The 21,712-nt window shown below is 43.0% G+C and overlaps 2 protein-coding genes across 6 annotated transcripts; one reads left to right on the top strand and one right to left on the bottom strand.

Moving 5' to 3' along the window:
• The first annotated feature begins 494 nt into the window (after positions 1-494).
• Positions 495-9,927, top strand: fastk (Fas-activated serine/threonine kinase). The gene is made up of 12 exons (XM_062481738.1): positions 495-927; positions 2,748-3,744; positions 4,172-4,490; positions 4,791-4,978; positions 5,122-5,270; positions 5,563-5,779; positions 6,329-6,488; positions 6,842-6,933; positions 7,129-7,843; positions 8,067-8,181; positions 8,354-8,953; positions 8,986-9,927. Exons 2-11 carry the CDS (start codon positions 2,790-2,792, stop codon positions 8,438-8,440), a joined length of 2,997 nt encoding a protein of 998 aa, XP_062337722.1. The 5' UTR covers positions 495-927; positions 2,748-2,789; the 3' UTR covers positions 8,441-8,953; positions 8,986-9,927.
• Positions 9,928-10,438: 511 nt separating this feature from the next.
• Positions 10,439-21,512, bottom strand: ubtfl (upstream binding transcription factor, like). 5 transcript variants are annotated; one of them, XM_062481744.1, is made up of 20 exons: positions 20,926-21,512; positions 18,680-18,782; positions 17,262-17,437; positions 17,059-17,142; positions 16,726-16,881; positions 16,396-16,460; positions 16,182-16,302; positions 15,562-15,672; positions 15,065-15,192; positions 14,719-14,860; positions 14,557-14,598; positions 14,322-14,456; positions 13,921-14,070; positions 13,588-13,716; positions 13,108-13,193; positions 12,663-12,852; positions 12,338-12,385; positions 11,652-11,720; positions 11,205-11,303; positions 10,439-11,094 (listed from the first exon to the last, which is right to left on the bottom strand). In XM_062481744.1, exons 2-20 carry the CDS (start codon positions 18,741-18,743, stop codon positions 11,014-11,016), a joined length of 2,076 nt encoding a protein of 691 aa, XP_062337728.1. In that variant the 5' UTR covers positions 18,744-18,782; positions 20,926-21,512; the 3' UTR covers positions 10,439-11,013. The 5 variants fall into 5 exon arrangements, with proteins under 5 accessions (XP_062337728.1, XP_062337723.1, XP_062337724.1 ...); XM_062481739.1 differs by having other exon boundaries at positions 11,586-11,720; positions 20,926-21,510; XM_062481740.1 differs by having other exon boundaries at positions 11,586-11,720; positions 18,680-18,786; positions 20,932-21,510.
• Positions 21,513-21,712: the final 200 nt, after the last annotated feature.

The raw sequence follows: 21,712 nt of genomic DNA, 5'->3' as shown, positions 1-21,712 counted from the left end.
TGTGTTATGGGTCTATTGGCAGGGAGCACCAAGAATAATCTGATGTCAAGGATAATAATACGTACAAAATTGCAATTAAGGATGAATATTGTAGCATATGTTCCGTCATCCTCACCAAATAAATTGGTGGTCAAACTAGTGCATCTTTTTTGGCATAGTATGCAGGACAGTATACCGTTCAATATTTTCATTTACTAGTATTACATTTCTTCCAAGGACAACATCATGATGATCATCATTTCCAAAAATATTTGAAAAAAATCCTATATCTCACTCTAAAGCCTTAGCATACAGGTCAGACTCAGAGCGAGGTCATGTCGAGGGGCTTCTTTGAATCATTCCTCAGTTGTGTAAAAACAAGTCTGAGACTGAAACACACTTATTGGTTCATGTCAGGATTCATCATAGAACGTACCCTCTTTCGCTCCTAGGCAGTAGGTGGCGGTGATGCACTTTCAACGTTTCTTTTCCCCCAGCAATAGACATGAAAAAACCACTGAGAAAGGGAAATGTCGGATGCGGAGAGGTAAGGACGGGGGATCGAACGATACTACTTTTGAAGAAATGCTGTCAGTTAACAACTAGGAATGAACCTCTTGGCGTGCAAAGACAATCAAGCTGTAGACTTTACTTTGGATAAAAAACATGCCAATGAGTGACAATTTAGTAACAGCACTGTGCTTGAGTACAGTAACTAGCTAGCTAGCTGCTACAAGTAAGATAGCTTGGCCGAGAGGACAGCTAGAGCGAGTCTAGTACAATTTCACTAGAAGCTACAGTAGCTAGCCTAACTAGCTAAGGGGTCAGACAAGATAGATTATAATTTGAGGTCTAAAGATCACCGAAAAGCAGGTTTCTTTCGGCTGGCTAAAGTGACTCCAGCCACCTGGACACCACTTTCTGGCCTGCTGAGCTGACATCAGACATGTGAGTACAATATGTTAATAACAGCTATCACTAGGTAATTTTTTATATCTACGTTAGCCTAGCTAAATATGTCTGTGCCCTTCCTTGGCCAAATGGTTGGTACCATTTAATTCTTTAAAATAATGACAATCAAAACGGAAGAAAGCAACATTTTGCTGGATTAACACTACGCAAAGTGGCTGTGCTCGTTATCGTTAAGTAGCTTCCTACTTCAGCCAACGCCTGTCTTTAACAAGTTACCAACCTAGCTGCCCTGGCCTTGGCACGTCACGATTTATTCCCAAATGCACGCCCCCTAGTACACAGTCCTTCCATACCGGTTGTCTAATAATTTCCAATAAAGCGTAGCAATGGTTGTATCTATGCAATTTTTCTATCTATGCCAATTTTGTATCTATGCATGGATCGTTTTGTATGTATCTGCCAACTTTTAGCTCTAGTGCTTTGGGGGTCAAGCTACTCAATCGTTACTGACAAATTATTATAGTATACAAGTCAATTAAATATTCGTTATTTTACTTTTTTATTGAAGGCCAGATCATGCTAGTGTTACTGATGCAACCATCCTTCAATGGTACAACGTTGTAATCTATCGTGTGAAATGTAAGCATCCGAAATTATGAATATTATTCACTTTAGGGCGCCCACTTAATAGCACACGTTTTGACACCGGGTCATCCAGGCAGTCATCTGTAATAACAACATTAATAGGCAATGAGACCTATATTCTGGAGGTCCAAGTTTACAATTTAAATACAGTGCCAGGAAAACATATTATCCCCTGGTCTAATGTTCTGCATTAGGTTTAGTAAATCAGATTATTATCAAATAATCCATTCTCAATTGACGATTTTTTTTTTCAAGTTTATTTGCCTCTTGACATGGTGATGTATATATGAAACCCCATTGTAGTATGATCCAGTTCCACCAGATCATTCATATTTGTATTTTTACAAACCAGAATTGCTCTATACTATTCTTGTTGACCAAGATTGAAGTCTTATGTAGGATCTGTTGTCTTACATGGGATGTGACAGGTATCTTTTTTTATGTGCAATGTACACCATTGTGTGATGTCACCAAAGTGCAGACCTAGCATCACTTGACAGGGTTTTCTGTCTTTAGTTGGTCCATGACTTAAAACATTGTTGCAATTGTCTTTCTCAACTTCTTTATTTTGACAAGGCACACTAAACAATTTGGCACATAGGCTGGAGGTCACACTACAATAGTCTTAAGTCCTTCTCATGAGACAGCTTGTGGTCATTTTGTAATATCTTGAACTGCTTATTGGAAACCAAGAGTGATGATGGTAGACTTTTTGAAGTCACTGCAAGCAGAAATTAGTTGATCCCATATATATAAATGTGGTCCCATATTCCCAACATTGCTGGCTAATTGGCTTTGAACAAGACTCTGCATTTACATTTAGTCATTTAGCAGACGCTCTTATCCAGAGCGACTTACAGTAAGTACAGGGACATTCCCCCTGAGGCAAGTAGGGTGAAGTGCCTTGCCCAAGGACACAACATCATTTTGCTCGGCCGGGAATCGAACTGGTAACCTTCAGATTACTAGCCTGATTCCCTAACCGCTCAGCCACCTGACTCTGCCCCGCCCTGTACATACAAACCCCTGTCCCATAGCCTGTGGACAAGTCACTAAGGCCACAGTTTGTACCATGCAAAATATGCATAATATTTAGGCTGGGAAGTGAATTTACTATGAAATTATATTCTTTCAGTAGAAATTTGTAGTTATTTCCCAAGCATTTCTTCACCTCCTTTCTCTCTCCACTCGCCCCTTTTTGTCCTATGCAGGTTTAGTGTGTTGCATCTCAGAGGTGGACTGGCTGGTGTACTATGCAGAGGCTGCCTTCCAGCTTGCGACTCCTGAGCTGTGGCAGCATCCTGTTACCCCTCGCCTTCCCTCACCTGCGACCCGCCTGCTTCCCCAGCGCCCCATCTCTCTCCCTCACTGGCATGTATGCCACCCGCCTGTACAGCACGGCAGGAGGAGGAGGCGGAGCTGGGGGGAAGCCAGCGCGCCGGCCAGGACTGTCTGGAGCAGGGCTTCCCATACTGGAGAACCACCATCAGCACCACCCACACCATCACCATCTGCCTCCTCACCACCACGCCCACCACCATCTCCATGCTCCTGCTCCGCCTCCCAGATACCCGCCTCTCTACCAAGGCCGCCCGGATACCCACCGAGGGCCTCACTTCCACAGCCACCACCAGCATCATTACCACCCACATCCACACACGCAGCCTCCTCACCTGGCCCCGCCTCCTCCACCTCCCCCTTTGCCCCTGCATCCCCACTTTCAGCAGCACGCTCCCCTACACCACTATGCCAGCACAGGCAGTGGCGGGGCCAACAGTGGCGGCATGAGCAGCAAGAAAAAGACATGGAACTTCATCCATGAGAAGATGAGCTACGACACCTTCTTCACCATGAAGCGCTTAATTGAGCGCTCGCGGCGGCCGGATGAGGTGCTGCGCTGGGTGACCCAGAATCCAGGCAAGATCTCCCATAACCACTACCCTATAGCGTTGCAGAAGATTGGCCAGCTGCTGCAGACTGGCGGAGGCACGGGCGGAGCTGCCACAGAGGTGGCCTTTGGGTCGTCCTCTCCAGGAGGGGGCAGTGCGAGTGCGGGAGGAGGGGATGGAGCTGGGGTGGTGGAGAGGAACGGACGACAGATCCTGGAGCACCAAGATTTCCAGACTCTGTGTGACGCCATCGTAAACGATTGTGCCAAGTTTGACAACTTCAGCATAGTCAACTGTCTTTATGCCGTTGCAGCTCTTGGTGAGTCATTAATGGATATAATACTGTGTATAATATATACATATTCAGAATAGTCGGAAATACACAAATTGGTGTGCCATATCAATTGATGTGGGGAAATTCTATGAGCCAGGTCCCTCACTGAAACAACATGGCATACCTTCTCTTGCAGGAGAGGGAAATGGTCACAAACCCAGTGTGGGTGATATTTGTAGTTCATTACATTAGGACTATCATTGTTAATGAAACATTTTACAGGTTTGACTTCACAAGTTTTTAAATGCAGGTTATATCATTGTTACAATGTTATTGAGTACAATGATAGGTGAAAAATATTGTGTCTCTTTAAAAGTTTAGGTAATAAATAAGTTAAATAACTGTAATTATGGTATTACTTATAATATAATCTTGAATTTCATTTATAGTTTATTTCCTTCTATACCACCAGGTCTCCCCAGTAATTTGCGAGTAGTGCAGGTCCTGGAGGTGGAATCCCAGTCCCGTCTCAACCAGTTCAACCAGAAGGATGTGTCCATGGTGTTCAGCTCCAGCATGAAGCTTCACCCTGGCAGCCAGCACCCGCTTACTGAGGCCTGCCTGGTGGGCCTGGAGAAGAATCTGGAGCGAGAGCGCCACCCACAAACCCTCTTTCTTCTGCTCTCTTACTATCGCCTAAAGTGGCGCTTGCTGAACCCACAGGACGCTGCCAATGGAGGCACCAAGGTTGACACCGTGCACCCCAACCCAGAACAGCTGCTAGTCAACAGGTGGGGGTTCATGACCAACACGAGCATAGTTTTTAAATGGAGCTGTGCACGCATGCAGGAGTCTTGCCCATTGGAATACTAACGCAATTGATTAACCTTTTATGTATTTGTTAGTCTTTCAATTGTGAACGTGCAAATAGTATAGTAATTCTAATAATTAAGTACTCAAATGTAATCTAGTTTTGAATTTAGCAACCCATACGGTAAAAACATCCCGTTGCAGGTTTTAAGTGGATGACTAAAGTAGCTGAAAGTGATTTGCAATGAATATCGCTTCAATACAATCCCTTTGTATCATAGGAAGATCTTGCGGCTGGTCAAACACACCCTAGCCAGCGTCAGCGGAGTTCGCGACCAGGAGATGGCACTGCTGGATGAGATGCTGGCAGCGTGCGCTCGCGAGGCCAGCAACAAGAGCCTGGAACTCATCTTCAGCTCCCATCTCTTCTACCAGAACAGACAGGAAAGGTTCATCAACAGCCTCGCTGGTATGCATCATTCTGGACTTTCCTTTAAAGACGATGCTTTAATCATAAATGACTTTGAATGGTCATATGGTCAGTTTACAAAGTCCTTCACAATGTATGTTTTCCTACTTTTCATAACTTCTTTCTATTTTAACACTCAACAGAGGAGCTTCCTAAAAAGGTGGACAGCATCACTCCATACACCATGGCCCTTATTGCCAAATATGTTGCCCGCCACCGGTTAAGAGACACTCACCTGCTTGACACCATTGCCAACTTCCTAGTCAAGAAGGGTGAATATCTGGACAGCAAGGTGACCTATATTTATTCAACCTTCTTTTCACATGACTTCAAATAGGAATGATGAGATGTTTTAGCAGCAGTACCATTGCAAGGGTAGATGAGGCAGTGTGTAAATGTGGAGACTTGTATTTTGTTGGAGACCTAAAGTAGTTTTTTTTATGTGGCTGGTAGAGATGGTATGTAGAAAAAGAAGAAAAGGCAATAGTAAAATGCTGAGCTTGTGAGGAAGGGCAGCACAAAGTCTTCTTGTTGCACAAAGACTCTTGGAACATCCTCCCCAAAATGTTTAATTCTCCCTCCAGGTTATCCAGAAGCTGGTGTTCCCCTTCAGTCGAATGAGCTACCGGCCATCCAATGAGGCCCAGTTCTTCTCCAAGCTGGAGGTGGTGCTTGAACTGAAAGCTCTGAGTTCACCTCTGGCCACTGTCAACATCCTTATGTCTCTGTTTCAGCTGGGCCACTTCCCTGGCCTGGTCCTACACAGGGTTTTTTCCACAGCCTTCATCAGCAACGTCACAAGTGAGTACAAGGAGCACCTAAATATGAGTACTTAAAAGTACAGAGACATGCACAAACTCAACAAGCTGCATGTGATGTAAACAACCTGCAGTCCATCAGTAAGACTTGTTAGCTAAGCATGCTCTTGATTTGGCACTTATTAAACTAGAATAACGACACATTAAAAGTACAATAGGTAAGAATAAACCTTTTGTCCCCTATGAACATGTTGTGTAAACTAATGAGGTCCTCTGAGAGTTGTTTAGCAACAGACAGTTCAGTGCCCACGGAATGTCCATTACAAATGTTTGGAGCGGTCCGCTACGTTACAGCCAATTATGTTCCAGCAATCCTGCTTGGAAACCTACAGCAGTCTGAGCATGTCTTGAAGGTATTATGTGCTTGCGTTTATATGGGTGACAGCCTGTGTATGTATCATATGTATGAAATATGTTATTTGTATTTTCATTGCAGGCACCGTATGAATCCAAGGCAAATTTCCTTTCAAGACAAAAAAAAAAAAAGTATCTTCTTTCTTAAACTTTTAGTGTTACCTCTGTTTTTTTGTAGACAGCCCTTACGCTCTCATTGTTTGCCGCTACCTGTCCCTGCTGGATGCAGCGGTGGAGCTGGAGTACCAGGACTACACTGGACCCAGACTGCAAGACACGCACAAGGTGCTCATGTTCGACCACGCTCTGACCGCAGACGAGGTCAACCGCAAATACAGGTACTGTGGGGGGGGGACCAGGGACCGTGGTTGCAGGGCCTCTGTACATGGCAGACATGCTTGTTGCCGAGTCGTAATTCATGGAAATGGAAACGGCATTGCCCTTTAAAGTTCACTTTTCAATTAAATTATCCCAAAAATCGAAATGTATCTCTTGCACTTGAACACTTTCACATTAGATAGAAAAATAGGGGTTTAAACATTGTTTTTGAAGGTGCTGAAAAAAGCTGAAAGGTCTCCTCAGTCAATATACTTGATGGTTGGCAATGGCATATATACTAAATATATAAAACTTACTTAAGCAACATTTCCAAAATAGAGTTGTTAATCAGTTTGTTTATGTGTCTCGTCAGTTACAAGGGTCTTGTTGCAGAAGCCCTGCGACAGCTAGTGGGAGAGCATGGCTACAAACAGGATGAAGTGCTGCCCCCAGGATATTACACAGGTATGGGGAAATATCTCAGAGATGTACATAAAGATCCCTGACACGCTATTCTGTACTGTTATCTGCCATCTGTACTGTTGTTAAGGTGTCAAAAAGTTGTCATTGTACCTCAGATGTATAACTTGAGGCAAACTGTACATGACAGTTATAATGGATTATCTTACCAGTGTCTGTTTTATCTCTATTCCTCTGTAGACTTTTTGCTGTGGATTGACGGTTCTGGGAGGGTTCTCCCAATCAGGACATCTGTGGCCTCTTTGGGGGTGGTCTCCACAGGCTGCCTTTCCACAATTAGCGGCGTGCCGAAGGCTCTAGAGGGGACCGGTTCTGTGGCGGCCCTCTCCTCCGACTTTCAGAAGTTCTCCCCCTTTGCTTCGTTAGAAGAGTCTTGTGACCAGCGGCCCACGACGGACGTCCTTGGCGGAGGGCCCGAGTCGGTGGCCTTTTTGTCCCACCACATGCGGACTGCTGCAGGAGCCCCGGCCACATCTGCCTCAAGTGTGGGCTCCAATGGTGGGCCGCTGGACTACAACCCCTACTACGTGCCTACGCCTGACTACTACTCGAGCCTGGCCAAGGAGCACTCTTTGGAAAGCCAGGATAGCTCCACACTGAGCAGCCCACCCTCTGATGGATTAGCCCAGACAGTTGTTTCTGGGACCGGGGGACCCTCCTCTTCAGACTCCCTCTTCCAGTTCTCCATAGGGAAGATACTGGAGGATGATGGAGGGCCTCGGACAGTCATTCCAGGGAGCCAGAGGCCAGACTGTGAGCTACCAGCCTTTTATGATGAGGTGACGTATCCGGAAGGGGGGAAAGGGGATGTAGTGCCCACCTCACCACTTCATCTTCATCCTGCTAACCGGACTGATGAAGAGAGGGCAGCTGGAGACCAGAGGCAGGTCAAGAGGTCAGTATGTGCTTTCCAACTTGAAAAGGTTAAAGTGATGTGTTTTTTGTACGTTTATTTACAGTTTCACACTCAATTCCGTTCGGCGATAATCTCCTTGAGCAAAGTTCAATACGTCTTAATACCTATTTAATGATTCTGTCTAGCCTACTTCGTAGCTTACACCCTAAATCTTTTGGACAGTTGAGTTAATGGACTTTAAAATATCATTTGTGTTCTTCAGGGTCATCATGTCTGTGAATGATAAATGGCACTACTGCCATAACTCTGATGTTTTGGTGGGCTCACGGGCCATGAGAGATCGTCACTTAAACCTACTAGGATACATCATCCTACAGGTGAGTTCTGGCCCTCGAACAACTAGATTCTAGCAACAAACACCCTTTCACTTTTAGCATAATGAAATTCAGATTTCAATGTCAAACGGCCATTGAACAGGTTTTTAAGAGTTTCTTGAAGTGTTCCATCGACACCCATTTGTGTTACGTTGTGTTCTTTTGTCTTCCCTAGCTGCCCTATCATGAGCTGGAGAAGCTTAATGGTATAGAGGAGGTGAAGCAGTACCTCAACAAAAAACTCCTGGAAATCCCCTTATGACAACATGACTCACTGTGTGCTTGCTTGTTTGTGTGAGTGATTGTGTAGTGGGTGTTTGTTGGATTGGGGAAAAACATGTTTTTCTGGGAGGAATACTGTTTTAACTAAATTAAAACTTAGATTTATCCAAATGGCACTAAAATCATGCCAAAAATAGTTACTTTCCACTTGATATGTTTAGTAGCATGTTGTCATACATGTGTAAATCAATGTTATTGCCACAATAGTACTTTTCATAATATACCTTATCACCATTGCCCAGTGTCTTTCAAAAGTCAACCAAAAAAAAAACTTGTAGCAGATCCTCATTAGATTTTATTAAGAACATTTCTTATAGGAATGATTTGATTTTGGATTGGTGTTACAATAGGGTTTAAGATACTGAATATGGAATTTTGGGGACATTTGTCTCTTTTTGTATCATAAATTTCCACTGTCATGCACGTTGGGGACATCAGTGTTTGGGTCAGGTACAGCGTAAAAAGGTTTCAGGGACAGGTAACTAGACCGGTTGTAAAAAAGATTTTTTGAGTTGAATTACTTAGTAAATCATCACATACAGCTCTTGGTTTTGTGTAATGTACAGGAAGCTAAACTTAAATATGGGTGGGACGTGTTAAGTAGTCAACTGTTTTGATTTGTTTTATGTATTTTGAAAAATTAGCAGGATGACTTTGATCCTACTTTGCAACGTCCCTTCTGGATCAGCAGCATATTCTGGAAGAAGGGGACAAGGTATAATATGCAGATAATGTTTTTCTTTTTTTAAGTAACAAATTATTGAGATTATTTTAAACCTATCGGAACACTGAAGTGTTGATGAAAGACGGTGGACAAAATCAGTGGTTGGATGAAATGGATGTGGGTAAAGTGATACTTTAAAAGCATATATTTTTTATAAGGTTACATGCCGCACTGGTAAAGCAAGAGCTACTCAATTGATCTTTTACCCAGTTTTTGTTTTGCTGTGTCATATATAAGGAGTTCCACTGTCCACTCCCACTGCTTCTCTCATGGCACCAAAAGTCCTCAGGTGACATCTTTATTTAGAAAGTATCTGTGTCCAAGAAGAATTTGGGATTGTTTACTGCGCTGCTGAAGGGGCTGATTTGTGTGCTGGGTGATTGCATCAGAAATCTAATAGGACATGTTTATTATAAGCTCTCTACTCTGTATGATGGTGAACTGTTTGAGCTGGGGCTGTTGAGGTGGTACGAGGCAGAGTTGCAGGTCTCATCAACCAGGGTTCCCCCAAATGTATTTATTTTACTTGGCCAGGTCTACTTTGGTCACCCCAGAGGTTGTGTCACACATAGCAAAGGTGAGTTTTGGGACAGTCTCATTCACCTCCATTGTTATTAAATGCATTTGCTTTGCTTAGTGCATACTGCAAGTCTTCTGTGTAGCCCATGGTCAAGGAGAGAAATGGAGACATGGTGAAGCTACCACCCTGAACAACCTGTGAGTAAAATATTGTGAATGTGTTACATTTGTTTAAGTAGCTATTGGCTCTTGAAAATGGCTATAGCATTCTAAAAGCCTTTGCGGTGCCCTGTGAACAGAAAGCACTATAAATGTACTACACAAAGGTGGTTCACATAGGTGTCAAATTATTTATTACAATTGGTCTCACTCCTCTGGTTCAGAGGTTGGGCAAGTGTACAGATGTCTGGGTAAAGGGTGGGAGAGCTTGTTTATATATTGAAATGTCTATATAAAATTTAAAGAGGAATAAGACTTTGTTGTTTATATTATGGTCTCAGTATCTATGTGTCAAGCCTGATGATCTCATTTGGGATTATTAAAAGGGTAATGATAGATTTGTGGATAAACATGCAACACTCAAACTGGTACATACTGCAAAAGGCAGCAGTTATTGCAGTGACAAGGACCTCAACCAAATATGTGTGGGGGTTGAAGATTTGTTTTAAAGACATTTCAATATGTCAGTTTTCCAGTCATTTCAGTGAGGCCTAAAAAGAAACCACACAGGGAGAATACAAGAGAAAAGTGCATTTTTATTATTGAGGGTCAGATGTTCAAATGGAGGGAAAGCAGCAACAGTCCTTCCTCTGTGCTGGCTATCAGCAAGAACAAAGGACAAAAAAACGGCAGTGAACACCTCAATACGGCCTTTTCCAGCCTAACTCTGTATAAACCAATTGTTCCAAAAATTCAAAAAGCTTTAACTGCTTCCGAAATGTCCTTTTTTTTTTTTTTTTTTAAGTGTAAAAAAAAAACAAAAAAACACGTTTTTAATTACACCTATATAAAGGCATAAAAAAATGTATGCATTAGAACACACGGGTAACTAAGCCCCTTTTAAAGTCAAGACATTGTCCCGTCAATGATTTAGTCTCTGGGTCATCAGGAGGAGAAACTTGCTGCTATCTCCCATCTCCCTCCACCTCTGTTCCCCCCCTTCCCCCTGCGTTTCCTTCTAGTCGGAATGGGGGGGAGAAGAGCCCACGGGCCAGCACTGGTACGTCACCGCCACCTTCTGGTCAAGACGGGACAAATGAGTTGCGAGGAGGCGTGTCCCGCACAGCCCCTCCTCTTTGTGCAGGCAAGGGCTAGTCAGACTCCGAATCACTACTGTCCTCTGAGGAAGAACTGCTGTCTCCTGATTGGTCGTCATCTTCGTCGTCGTCATTCTGAGTACAGAAAACATTTTTCATACATGATCTGAGATCATCAAAAACCAAAGTCTCTTAAAAAGGAAAATTCTCGTTTCTAATGTACCACAAAACAGCAGGTAACTTGCCTCATCATCGTCGCTGTCGGTGCTACCTGAAGATTCATCGTCGTCGTCAGAATCGGATGAGTCAGTCTTATCGTCATCATCAGAGTCTGATGAGTCCTGCTGGAAATCACAGGGTCACCCATTTTCGTCAAACGTGTGTGTGTTGCATTGGTCTGAGCCCATATGTAACTTAATCTGTCCTACTTCACAATCCAGAGTTTTCTAACCTTCATCAAGCACCAAGAACACATGCCTAATGATCATCTACACATGCGCCACCCATGCCAAGATCAGTGTGTGTATAGTAGTGTGTTGGATGATGCATGGCAAATTTGAAAAGAATGAAAGGACTACGGGTGCATGTGTATGAGAGAATGAGCCTCGGCATGAGCAGTTTATTACCTTGGCCCGGTACGCCATGGCCCGCTTGCCCACCCCGACCCCCGTTGCTGCAGCTCTGGCACCTACCGCCTTCCCCTTGGCAGTCACACGGATCTTGGCGCTTGGTCCCCGTGCTTTGGTCGTGGTCCGTCGTTTCTACATGAACACAGGATAAAAAACGTTGGGTAGGAAGAGGGCTGTATAGAAGCCTGGGGGGTTCTTCCTTTTACCTTGGTCTGTGATAACTATACGTTTACAAATAATACTAAACGTACTCCCTTCAAAACTACTAAGTCATACAGTTTCACCATTTCACTTTGGACAATCTTACAGGCACTGTCAATTCTAAGTAATGCATTTACACGTACAGTAGGTGATCATAATCCCTGGAGAACATTTGCGTACACTATTGACTTGTTTACTGAGTGTAAAATGTCAGTTGAGCAATTGTCATTAACAAAGCTATTGTTGCAACATTTAGGTTAACCTTGTTTAACTGGGGAGGACTGGCACATACACAGAATGTTAAATATGCATAACGCATGAAACAATCCACCCTCCACACAGTATGGGTGTGGTTGCCCTACTCATCATGGTATGTTAACATAGAACTGGAACAGTAAAGAGGAATTTGTCATACAGTATCAGCAATGTTGTAATGTTTGGTCACAACTACTTATATAAATAGTATAAAACAAATTATTGCCGGGGGTCTGAACACAACTACAAGGTTAAATGTGGCCATATTGTGAGGAGAGTGCACAGTTACTCACCGTGGTGGAGAACTCTTTATAAACTGCCCGTTCATTAGGAGAGAGAGACTAAGGGACGAACCAGAATAAAAAGGCATAAATGAACTAACATGGGGAAATGGAAACAGTCACATTCTAGTTCAAATAAACAGGACCCTAACCTCAATTAATTTCATTCCTTTTCAAGAGTCTTTATTTTGTCTGACAAACCGAGCTGCTAATTGTATTTGGCCTTTAACATCCTTCTCACCTTACTCTACATCTACCCAATGTTGATATGCATAAGATCAACAACAAGGTGAAAAGTGAGTTGATATTTTGATGTGTAGGTCAATATCTGGCCTACCTTGACCCAGGCTTCCAGCTCAGCCTTGTACTCAATCTGCTGCTCCTCCACCAACTTCTTGTACTTGTCCTTCTGGCTCTGGCTGAGCTTGTGCCAGCGTTTTCCGATCTCCACCATGCGTTCCTTCAAGCTGAAGTGGTTGAGTTCTCCATTGGTCAGCAGCTCCTGAGAGAACATCTGGTAGCCACTCCTACAGGGGAGGAGCAGAGATGAGTCCAGAAACAACGTCCCTTTACGCTGAAGTACACTCATTTATGGCTACAATTTGTTGAAGGCTAGACTGTTTACACTGGAGGGCCAAACACACTGGAGTAGTGAGAAAGTAAAAGCTGTTCGAAAACAAAAGACATGGGTAAGTTGTTATGTATGAGACAAAAAGGGGGAAACAACTTTGTGAGAGTGAATAATTAACAGCCAAAGTGGTAAAGTATGTTTGTTCACTTACACTGGTGGCTTCTTGGGCTCCCCGTCAAATTTCGGTTTCCTCTGTCCTTGTCCAGGCGGGGGCGTCCTCATCTCCAACAGCTCCCTCTGGGGGTACAACAATGTATTTATGGGACTGACACAGTAGAAGCACACACACACACACCACACACACACGTCACAATGCATGAGGTTAATGACACTGCAAGTGATACAGACAAATCCCTTAATACATGAACAGTTGAACATACTTGTATCACATACAGATACAACAAACTAGCGTGTACCCAGATAATGTCAAGACGTGGTGCAATGGTTGGAAACAGACGCAGGAGAAAAGTGGGAGGGAAATGCATCCAAGGGAGGGGGAGGGAGAGAGAGCGTCGAGAGGAGGATGGCCAAGGGGCGGTGCGAGTGGGAGGAGGAAGGGACAGGCGACCAACATTTTGACATTTCTTCAGCACACTGGAGAAGACAGTGGTCAAAACGTCTGGTCACTGACCACGGGCCGGTACTGAACCTCGTATCGCTTCTGGTCCTCAGCCGCCTTCTTGATCCATGGGATCTTCTCCTTCTTCTCCATAGCCTTCCAGGCTGCCTCCATGGCACTCTGAGCCTTCTTCCTGTCGCTCTGTATCAAACAGGGGAAACGTAAGCGCTCAGATGGACAACCGAAAAAGGCTTACGGCTATTTCTTTTTGTGTGCTGGTTATCTTCTCACCCCCTTGACGGTGTTGGCAACTGAAGTGAAGTGCTCAAATAAAATGAAGATATAGCAGGGCGATTCTAAAGTTGTATTGAGCCCTGTCGGTTTCCGAATCTCACACCCTCTCACCCTATACTTTGCCATGTAGTCTCCGATTACACTCTGCTGCCACATCTCCTCGGCCGTCTTGGGTGTCTCTGGGAGTTTAGTTCTTTTCTTGCTGTCCCGTTTGTTTGGCACAGCAGCATGTGCCCACGTCTCCAGCTCAGGACAACGCTCCTACAAAGAGAGAATCATCCGCAAAGAATAATGTTGACCATCTCTGCATGTTGGTTGCAGAGCAGGTGACAAGCATTAACATTTCCTGGTAGGTCTAGTGACAGCTCAGCTTGCATTGTACCAAGAGGAAACACTTTATATTTCTAGACAGCTGAAAACTAAGCATCCACAGTTGACTGATCCCTTTTACGCAATGTGACATTGCTTGCCTTAGAACCCAACATTCCCAAAGACTGAAGAGCTTGACATACCTGGACTTTTTTGAGACCCACCTTGGAGGAGGGGGATTTGGCTCTGTGAGGGCTGCCCGCAGCCCCCATACCCAACCGTGACCCCCCCAGCTTCTCCTCTGTTAGTACTCGGTCCCTCTCTTCCTCTGGGAGACTCTGTGGAAGCAGCAACATTTACCCTCATGTACTGAAGGTATATGTATGTATATTTAAATCTAATATTTTTTGCCAGAAATGTATTAATTCTTCTACTAACTTCTAGAAATCTCTGCAGGTCAATGTCATACTGCTTCTTTTTCTGTAGGCAAACAGTGGTGGGGTGGGGGTAAATATAGTTTTTCAGTATTATCATATTCAGTCATGGAAGTCAACCCAAGAACTTACAAGATTTAAGAATGCAAAACTTGTTAAGTCTGACCTGTTCACAGCGCTTCTGAAACATATCTTTCTCTTTTTGCGTCATCATCTTCCATTGCTTGCTGCACAGCACCATGCGCTCAGTGCTGGGAACATCCTTCATGTTCACCATTAGCTCAGCGCAGTACAAGGAGTAGCCATTCCTACGGATTCAAAATGAGCTACGGTCACTATGGTATTCAACAACAGCACTTATATGTATGGTGGGATCCGATTGGACAACCAAGTTGGTTTTCATAATCCAATCATGTGTTAATAGCACCGGGACATTCATTATTTGTATTGCTGACAATTTAATCACTCCACAACCACGGTGATCCATCTGCATATTTAGCACCAAGACTTACGGTGGAGGTTTAGTGGGTCTGCCGTCAAACTTGTCCTTGAGCTGGCGCTCTGCTTTGGTGAGGACGGACTTAACATGCTCGTCTGAATTTACTTCTGGGTGAGCTAAATGATAGGATCTCATGCTCCCCTGCAGAGACAGACAGAGGTTGGGTCAGAGACACCCTGACCAGAGGCACAGTAACCAAAAAGAATATTAAGGCTGAGCAATCTTACTAAATTGTTCTACCAATGCTTTTGGCTATCAAGTTAAGCAGGTTGGCCAGCTAACAGTTTTCCTGCAAATCGGTCGGCACAGTAATGTCCTGAATTATGTTTTATTACATTCAACCTAATATGCTGGAGTACACAGTCTAAAGAAAAAACAGTGTCACTGTCCAAATACTTATGGACTGGAGTGTTTAACACTGATTCATGTCTGTATTGACCCAGGACTGCTATAGCCATCTGTATTGTTTTTCATCTTTTTATGTATATGTTTGAATATTTTAGTCCTTACCTCATAGTCTTTCTGTAGTTCCAGGGCCTTGCTGATCCATTTAAGTCTCTTCTTGTCTGAGAGCTGGGACCACTGTCGTCTCAGTGCTTCCTTGAGCTCCTTCTGGCTCACCTGGCAAGCCCAGAGGACTGTTAATTATTATCATTCATTACTTTAGCTGATTCAAATGGACATTTTCTTATAAAGGGTCAGGGAGAGGCGGTCAAGGATAGTCAAGTCCATGATTAGAGAATTTGCTGTGATTTGTGTCCATGTGTTTTTTTCTCTACGGTAAAAGGGTGAACTAAAATGGTATTGATATGTAAAGGCTGCTCTGCCTTTAACCCTTGTGTTATCTTCGGGTCATTCTGACCCATCAGTCATTGTGACCCACCGTCGTATTGTGACAAATTTACCTCATACAAAAACAAAGTGAAGCATTTTCTTTTAACTGTCGGGCTGTCTCAGACCCCCCACATTGGAATGGTTAAAAGAAAATTATTTTTATTTGTTTTTGTATTGGGTAAAATTGGGTAAACACAACGATGGTTCGTTATGAACCTTTGGGTCATGTGACCCGAAGGCAGCACGAGGGTTAAGTAAATCAAGCAAGACCCTTTTTTTCCTCAGGCAAAACTTACCTCTGGGTGTAGCTTCATGTAGGTTTTCTTTTCATGGTTGTACCACAGTTGCTGGGGTGTTTTGGGCTTCTCGGGGAGGTCTGATTTCTTTCTCTCTTCTATCAACTCTGGATGGTCCTCTCTGACGGTCAGAGTGACATATGCTTCCTTTGAGACCCATATTTGTTGTTATTGATATAAATGAATTTAAAAAAATATTTAAAATAATTCTTACTTAAAACGTGCCATATTCTTCTCAAAGGACTCCTTCTCTCTTTGAAATTCTGTAATGTATTTTTGCTGTTGGGAACAAATAATACGTTACATTTATAAAAGATGAAACAAACCAGGTATAGTATCACTATCTGTAACATCAGGCTTGCTTTGCTGCTCATTTAGAGCCTGCTGACTCCTCCATACAGATCTAGACATACTTTAAATTAAACTGAAAGTATAGGTGGGGAGCAATTTCTACACCACATATGCATCATAAATAATCCAAATCAATCTTTACATACTGGCTATAGATGTAACAATACATCAGAAAGAATTAGTCAAGCCAAACCTTTTTCTTCTCTGGGAGCTCCTTGTATTTCTTCGAAAGAATTTTGGTCAGGTCCAAGTTGCTCATCTCTGGGTGAATCTTTGCATACTTGGCTCGTTTCTCCATGAAGAAACGGAAATATGGCGTGAGGGGCTTCTTTGGGAAGTCAGGGTGCGTCTAGAGGTGTTGGAAAGCATCAGTTGTCATTCAGATGTTCATTGGACAACTTCAAAAATACATTTGCAACTGTGTTCACTGCAACACTTCTATATACTTTCATCAGAAGAACTAGGTTACCAAATTGTAAGAGCACACGCCAATGTGATATGACCATTTGAAATTCGTATTCATTACCTTCAATTTCTTCCCTTTGTAAGGGTTCTTTACATACTCAATTGCATCAACAATGAGCTCGGTCATGGTCCGATATTTGCGCACCTGAACACAAAAAAACACGTTCCAACAATAAATAAAAAGTTTGGGCTTTTTCTCCCCTTCCTCTTTTTTTCCTCCCTGTAACATCAGTAGTGACATATACATTACTTCTTCTAGTTTACCTCTGTTGACACCTTTTGCCACTTTTGTTTGCACATGTCACTAGTGAAACCACCAAAGCAGACCTTCTCCCAGTCAAAATGGGACTCTGTGGTCTTGTACTTCATGCCATCCAAATCAGGCAGCAAGCTACGGATCCTCTCCAACAGAGTAAGACACTCTTCCTTACTCCACTCATCTGGCACGTAAACACACACACAATATGCAGACACATGAGTACACAAAACACACACATACCATGTACAAATCAATTTAGTTTATAATAAACATAACAATGATCTTGACCTCAAGTAACCATCTAAAGTGAAGTTCAAACTTTAGGACATTCAGCCCAAATCTTGCTCAATTGGATAAAAAACAAAAAAATCTATACCACCCCCGGACTTTTCTTTCTCTACACGAGAAGAGTGAGTCATAGAGGTGCACTTGAGCCCTCCAAACAAGTCTGCAGTAAAAATCCTGAATAACAATCATGTTTGATATTCAGGCTACATTCCAATATACTCGAGTCCCATAGTGAAGGGTGGTCAGTCAGAACATAGCTCAACTTTCATTGGCAGTCTTTCTTAGACATACACAATCCCACGTGTGAAAGATTGGGGGGGTTGTGGGTTCCCAAGACTGAAGCATCTATAGGAGTATATATGATCTCCAGTGTGTAACCTATTGTCTGGTTAAGTACATGCTTTCAGGACAAGACTGTGTGAGAGCCTGTTAAACATGGTGTAATGGTCTTCCATTACAAAAATTGTTTACAGAGAACTAAAATGCTCAATTTAGCCACACATGCTCATTTTCATCTGCAGTCCCTTGCAGGTTGATGGCATTTAAAACATTAATAGAAAACATACACAAGCACATAGGTACAGAAAAAACACATAAGCACAGACAAACAGAAAAGACATAACCACCACCCCAAATTATGACAGCATGTTGGATTGTGGGTATATTTGTATGTGGGTATCTTTCCACATAGAAAATACAAAAGACAGTAAAACTAGTCATGTTTACGGCAATCACTGTTGACACCTTTCCTTTAACCCTTGTGTTATCTTCGGGTCATTCTGACCCATCAGTCATTGTGACCCACCGTCGTATTGCGACAGATTTACCGCATACAAAGACAAAGTGAAGCATTTTCTTTTAACCGTTGGGCTGTCTCAGACCCCCCACATTGCAAAGGTTAAAAGAAAATTATTTTAATTTGTTTTTGTATTGGGTAAAATTGGGTAAACACAACGATGATTCGTTATGAACCTTTGGGTCATGTGACCCGAAGGCAGCACGAGGGTTAACTGAGTAATTTGTGGAATGAATAATTGCTGTTGCTCTAACACCTAGATCATTGTGGTGGGGATACCACATTAAATACAGACAGCCGTTTGTGAGTGACGACGTGGTACCGTAGTCCACAGCTCACCTGGCTCCGTCTTTATCCGGCTAGCCTGGGAGGCCGAGGACACGGCGCTGCTGCTGCCGTTCATGGTGCAGCGTCTCGGTGCAGGTCAACTATCCGACTCTAGCTGGCTGAAACCACACAACCGTCACTCCCTTGCCACAAAATGACATATCACATTTCATGCCACCGTGAAAGACTCTGGGTCAGATTCCTCAGGCATTGTTTGAAAATGTAAATGTTAAAAAGTTCCTGAGTTTTGAGAATTACATTTTCCGAACTACTAAATCTTTGCTTGCTGGGAAGCAGGGCTACTGGTAAGTACATCTTTAAAGAGTGGTTTGCTTGCTGTCTCGGACTGTTCTTACATTCAGAGGGAAGTTATGAAATATTGGGCATCTCTCGCAAGACCCTTGCCACAAAATGCAATTGAGATACTATAATGATCTGGATGACAAAACTTATGAGTCAGGAACAGTGAACCATCTCTATAGGAGAAAGATCTTCAAAAGTATATAAGTAGATATTGCCCTGGGGACATATATAGGCTACATTACTTCCCCTTAACGTCACCAATGACACCATTTTAAACTGCCTGAACCTTAATAGATCAGAATTTTAATCATCTTACTCTGATAAGACAGTTCGTTGGACTTAATCGATGTCATTGAGTCAAAAACATTTATTTTGATTCCAATATGAAGTCAAATACAGTTTACTCTTATGGTTACTATGGTACTGCTACTATGCTGCTTGAATGATGTGCTATTTGCAGAATGGCTGTTGATCGTGTTGGTGTACTCCAACTAATGCTTGCTGTGTCAGTGTGTCACTGAACTCGCGTTGAATGATCAGGTATGGGGGTCCATATTGCTTGTTTGTGTAACGCTGTGGCGTGGGTTGACAAATGCTTTCTATGTAGGCTTTTAGCAAAGGCTGCCACTGATATGCAGGCTTTCAATTATAACACTTATCACCTTGTAATGGGGATCTTAACGTGTAGCCCTTGGCCCCAGTAAGTGTCACAACCCTGGACATGGGTAGTGTGAGCCACGAGTTTAATCTTAGCCTCGGTTACACTTGCAATACGGGTTTAAACTAGTCGGGAGCACCGCGACTGCTTATCGATGGTCGCTATTGTTGTTTTGCTATTACGTAGCAGGCTACATCAAGGTAGGCTCCAAGCTTTTGAAACGAAAGCCCCCAAAAATGATGTGCAAATTAGAAATTGTCATATCCTAATATGCTAAAGAAGCGTATGGCCCTCACTAGAAGTAGGTTAAAGTTCCGCCTAAACAGAAATATGCCATGCGGTCGTCCCAGGGAAAATTGGATCCTCTAATGTTGGGAACGGATTACACATTCCGTGGCGCGCGGCTGACTAGAGCTGCCAGAAACTGCGCGCCTTCCCCGTCCGCCTCGCCCGAGCGGTGGCGCAGCTGTGCATCCGACCGAGGCGCTGCTTTCTCGGTGTAGCATAAAGTGTCATTATGGCCCGCTCACAAGGTCAAACTTGGGAATCCTCAACTAAGCTTTATTTACTACACTCATCGACGATATAATGTGCATGACAAAGTTTTCATAACCAAACAACTTGTTTTAGTAGGTAGTTGACTACGACCCAAATATAAGTTAATTTGTCTGAAATAACAAACCTAAACTATATAAACGTACAGTGCACAATATCCCATTTGGATAGAAATAATGGTCTTAATAGCATTGTCCGAGCTAGTTACTTTCTTGTCAAGTTTAGTGTGGTTACTGAGCGGTAGGCTATTTGTTAGCTACCCCGTAATGGCGCCCTAATTCCGGCAGGACATTAAACGTAGAATCCGCTGCACGAATTTTAGCTACATCAACATGTTTTTTAAAAATAAAATGTAATCAAAAAGGTGACATGCTTTTGAAAGGCAGCCACGAAACCCAAGTGCAATGTCAAATTATCAGTCTAGTCTATGTGTATGCTAGCTTGCACGTGTATTTTGTCACGGAATCGCAGTATTTAGCTGTCTTGATTTAACAAAAACGTGAGATTAATCAAAAATGGCTTTATTCGTATGAGGTTATCGCTAAATAAAATTATACAATTGACAAGAAATAAGGTATTTAACTACTTAAATAGCTGAAATATGCTAGGTTGCATTCGAAAGCGGGCTCGTCTACTTGCTCTCGCCCAAGAGCTCACACTGAACAGCCGCCATGAGTGTTACAAAGACTCGGGGAGGAACGATTTGAAAATGGCTTATATCTTCTTCCAAAGACAAACAAACACTCACCTTCTGTGACAGTTTGACACCAGCGTTGGTATGACTCTAATAAGTATTCGCGGTAATAATTTTTGGTTGGTTAAAGTGTATTTTTTAAGCCGTCAACCCCGGGGAGTCAAGTCGAAACGGATCCGACAAAAGGAGCGTCTAGTTCGGTAGGAAACTCCGCCCAGCGCCGCAGGGGGAGGAACTCCAAAGGAAAAGATGCGAGAAAAAAGGAGACAAAAGGTGGAGGCTGCTACGCACGACAATCAGCTACAAAATTAAATGAAAAGTGTAATATTAGCTTTCAATTTATAATGTAAACGTATGGCGTTGTTATTTGTCGCATAAAGTGGGTATTTCAAGACAACCTGTAGCGAGTCATTAATCGTTCAATTAGTATCCAGTGTTGACACGCTAAACACTATTAAACAAAAATCGACTAGGTTGCAACATTCTGAACTGATGATCCCCTGCGAGATAGGGATAGTAGCCTGAAGCTTGAAGACAGATTAGGTTCAGAACTGTTAAGAAAAAACATGCTTCGGTCGAACTACTTCGCAGTTGGACCTGCTTATTGACCCCGTGTCTGTCGTCCACGACCATGTAGTAAGGATTTTCTGCCCTGCTAGTGTTCCAACGGTGTACGAGCCAATAGAAAAGGACCATTCTGAGAAGGAATACAGATTTCCAACCCCCTGCCTAAGGTACCTCCTCTAATTCAACTGTGGTGTGAACATAAACAGAATCTCCTTGTAGGCTTTTATTTGTCAAAGCTACCTTTGTAATTAAGTGTGGAATATTCGAA

This window comes from Osmerus eperlanus, chromosome 16 (genome assembly GCF_963692335.1).
Source record: "Osmerus eperlanus chromosome 16, fOsmEpe2.1, whole genome shotgun sequence".
NCBI classification, from domain to species: domain Eukaryota; kingdom Metazoa; phylum Chordata; class Actinopteri; order Osmeriformes; family Osmeridae; genus Osmerus; species Osmerus eperlanus.
The sequence above is the reverse complement of the archived record's forward strand: the minus strand, read 5'-3'. Positions and strand labels throughout refer to the sequence as shown.

Excerpts from the sequence above, each read along its gene's own strand:
- fastk (XM_062481738.1), top strand. The coding sequence starts at position 2,790 with ATGCAGAGGCTGCCTTCCAGCTTGCGACTCCTGAGCTGTGGCAGCATC. Across the intron at positions 5,780-6,328 it reads CTTCATCAGCAACGTCACAA|ACAGCCCTTACGCTCTCATT; the intron begins GTGAGTACAAGG and ends GTTTTTTTGTAG. Across the intron at positions 7,844-8,066 it reads GACCAGAGGCAGGTCAAGAG|GGTCATCATGTCTGTGAATG; the intron begins GTCAGTATGTGC and ends TGTGTTCTTCAG.
- ubtfl (XM_062481739.1), bottom strand. The coding sequence starts at position 18,743 with ATGAACGGCAGCAGCAGCGCCGTGTCCTCGGCCTCCCAGGCTAGCCGG. Across the intron at positions 15,193-15,561 it reads AACTACAGAAAGACTATGAG|GGGAGCATGAGATCCTATCA; the intron begins GTAAGGACTAAA and ends CTGTCTCTGCAG. Across the intron at positions 11,095-11,204 it reads CCGACAGCGACGATGATGAG|AATGACGACGACGAAGATGA; the intron begins GCAAGTTACCTG and ends TTCTGTACTCAG.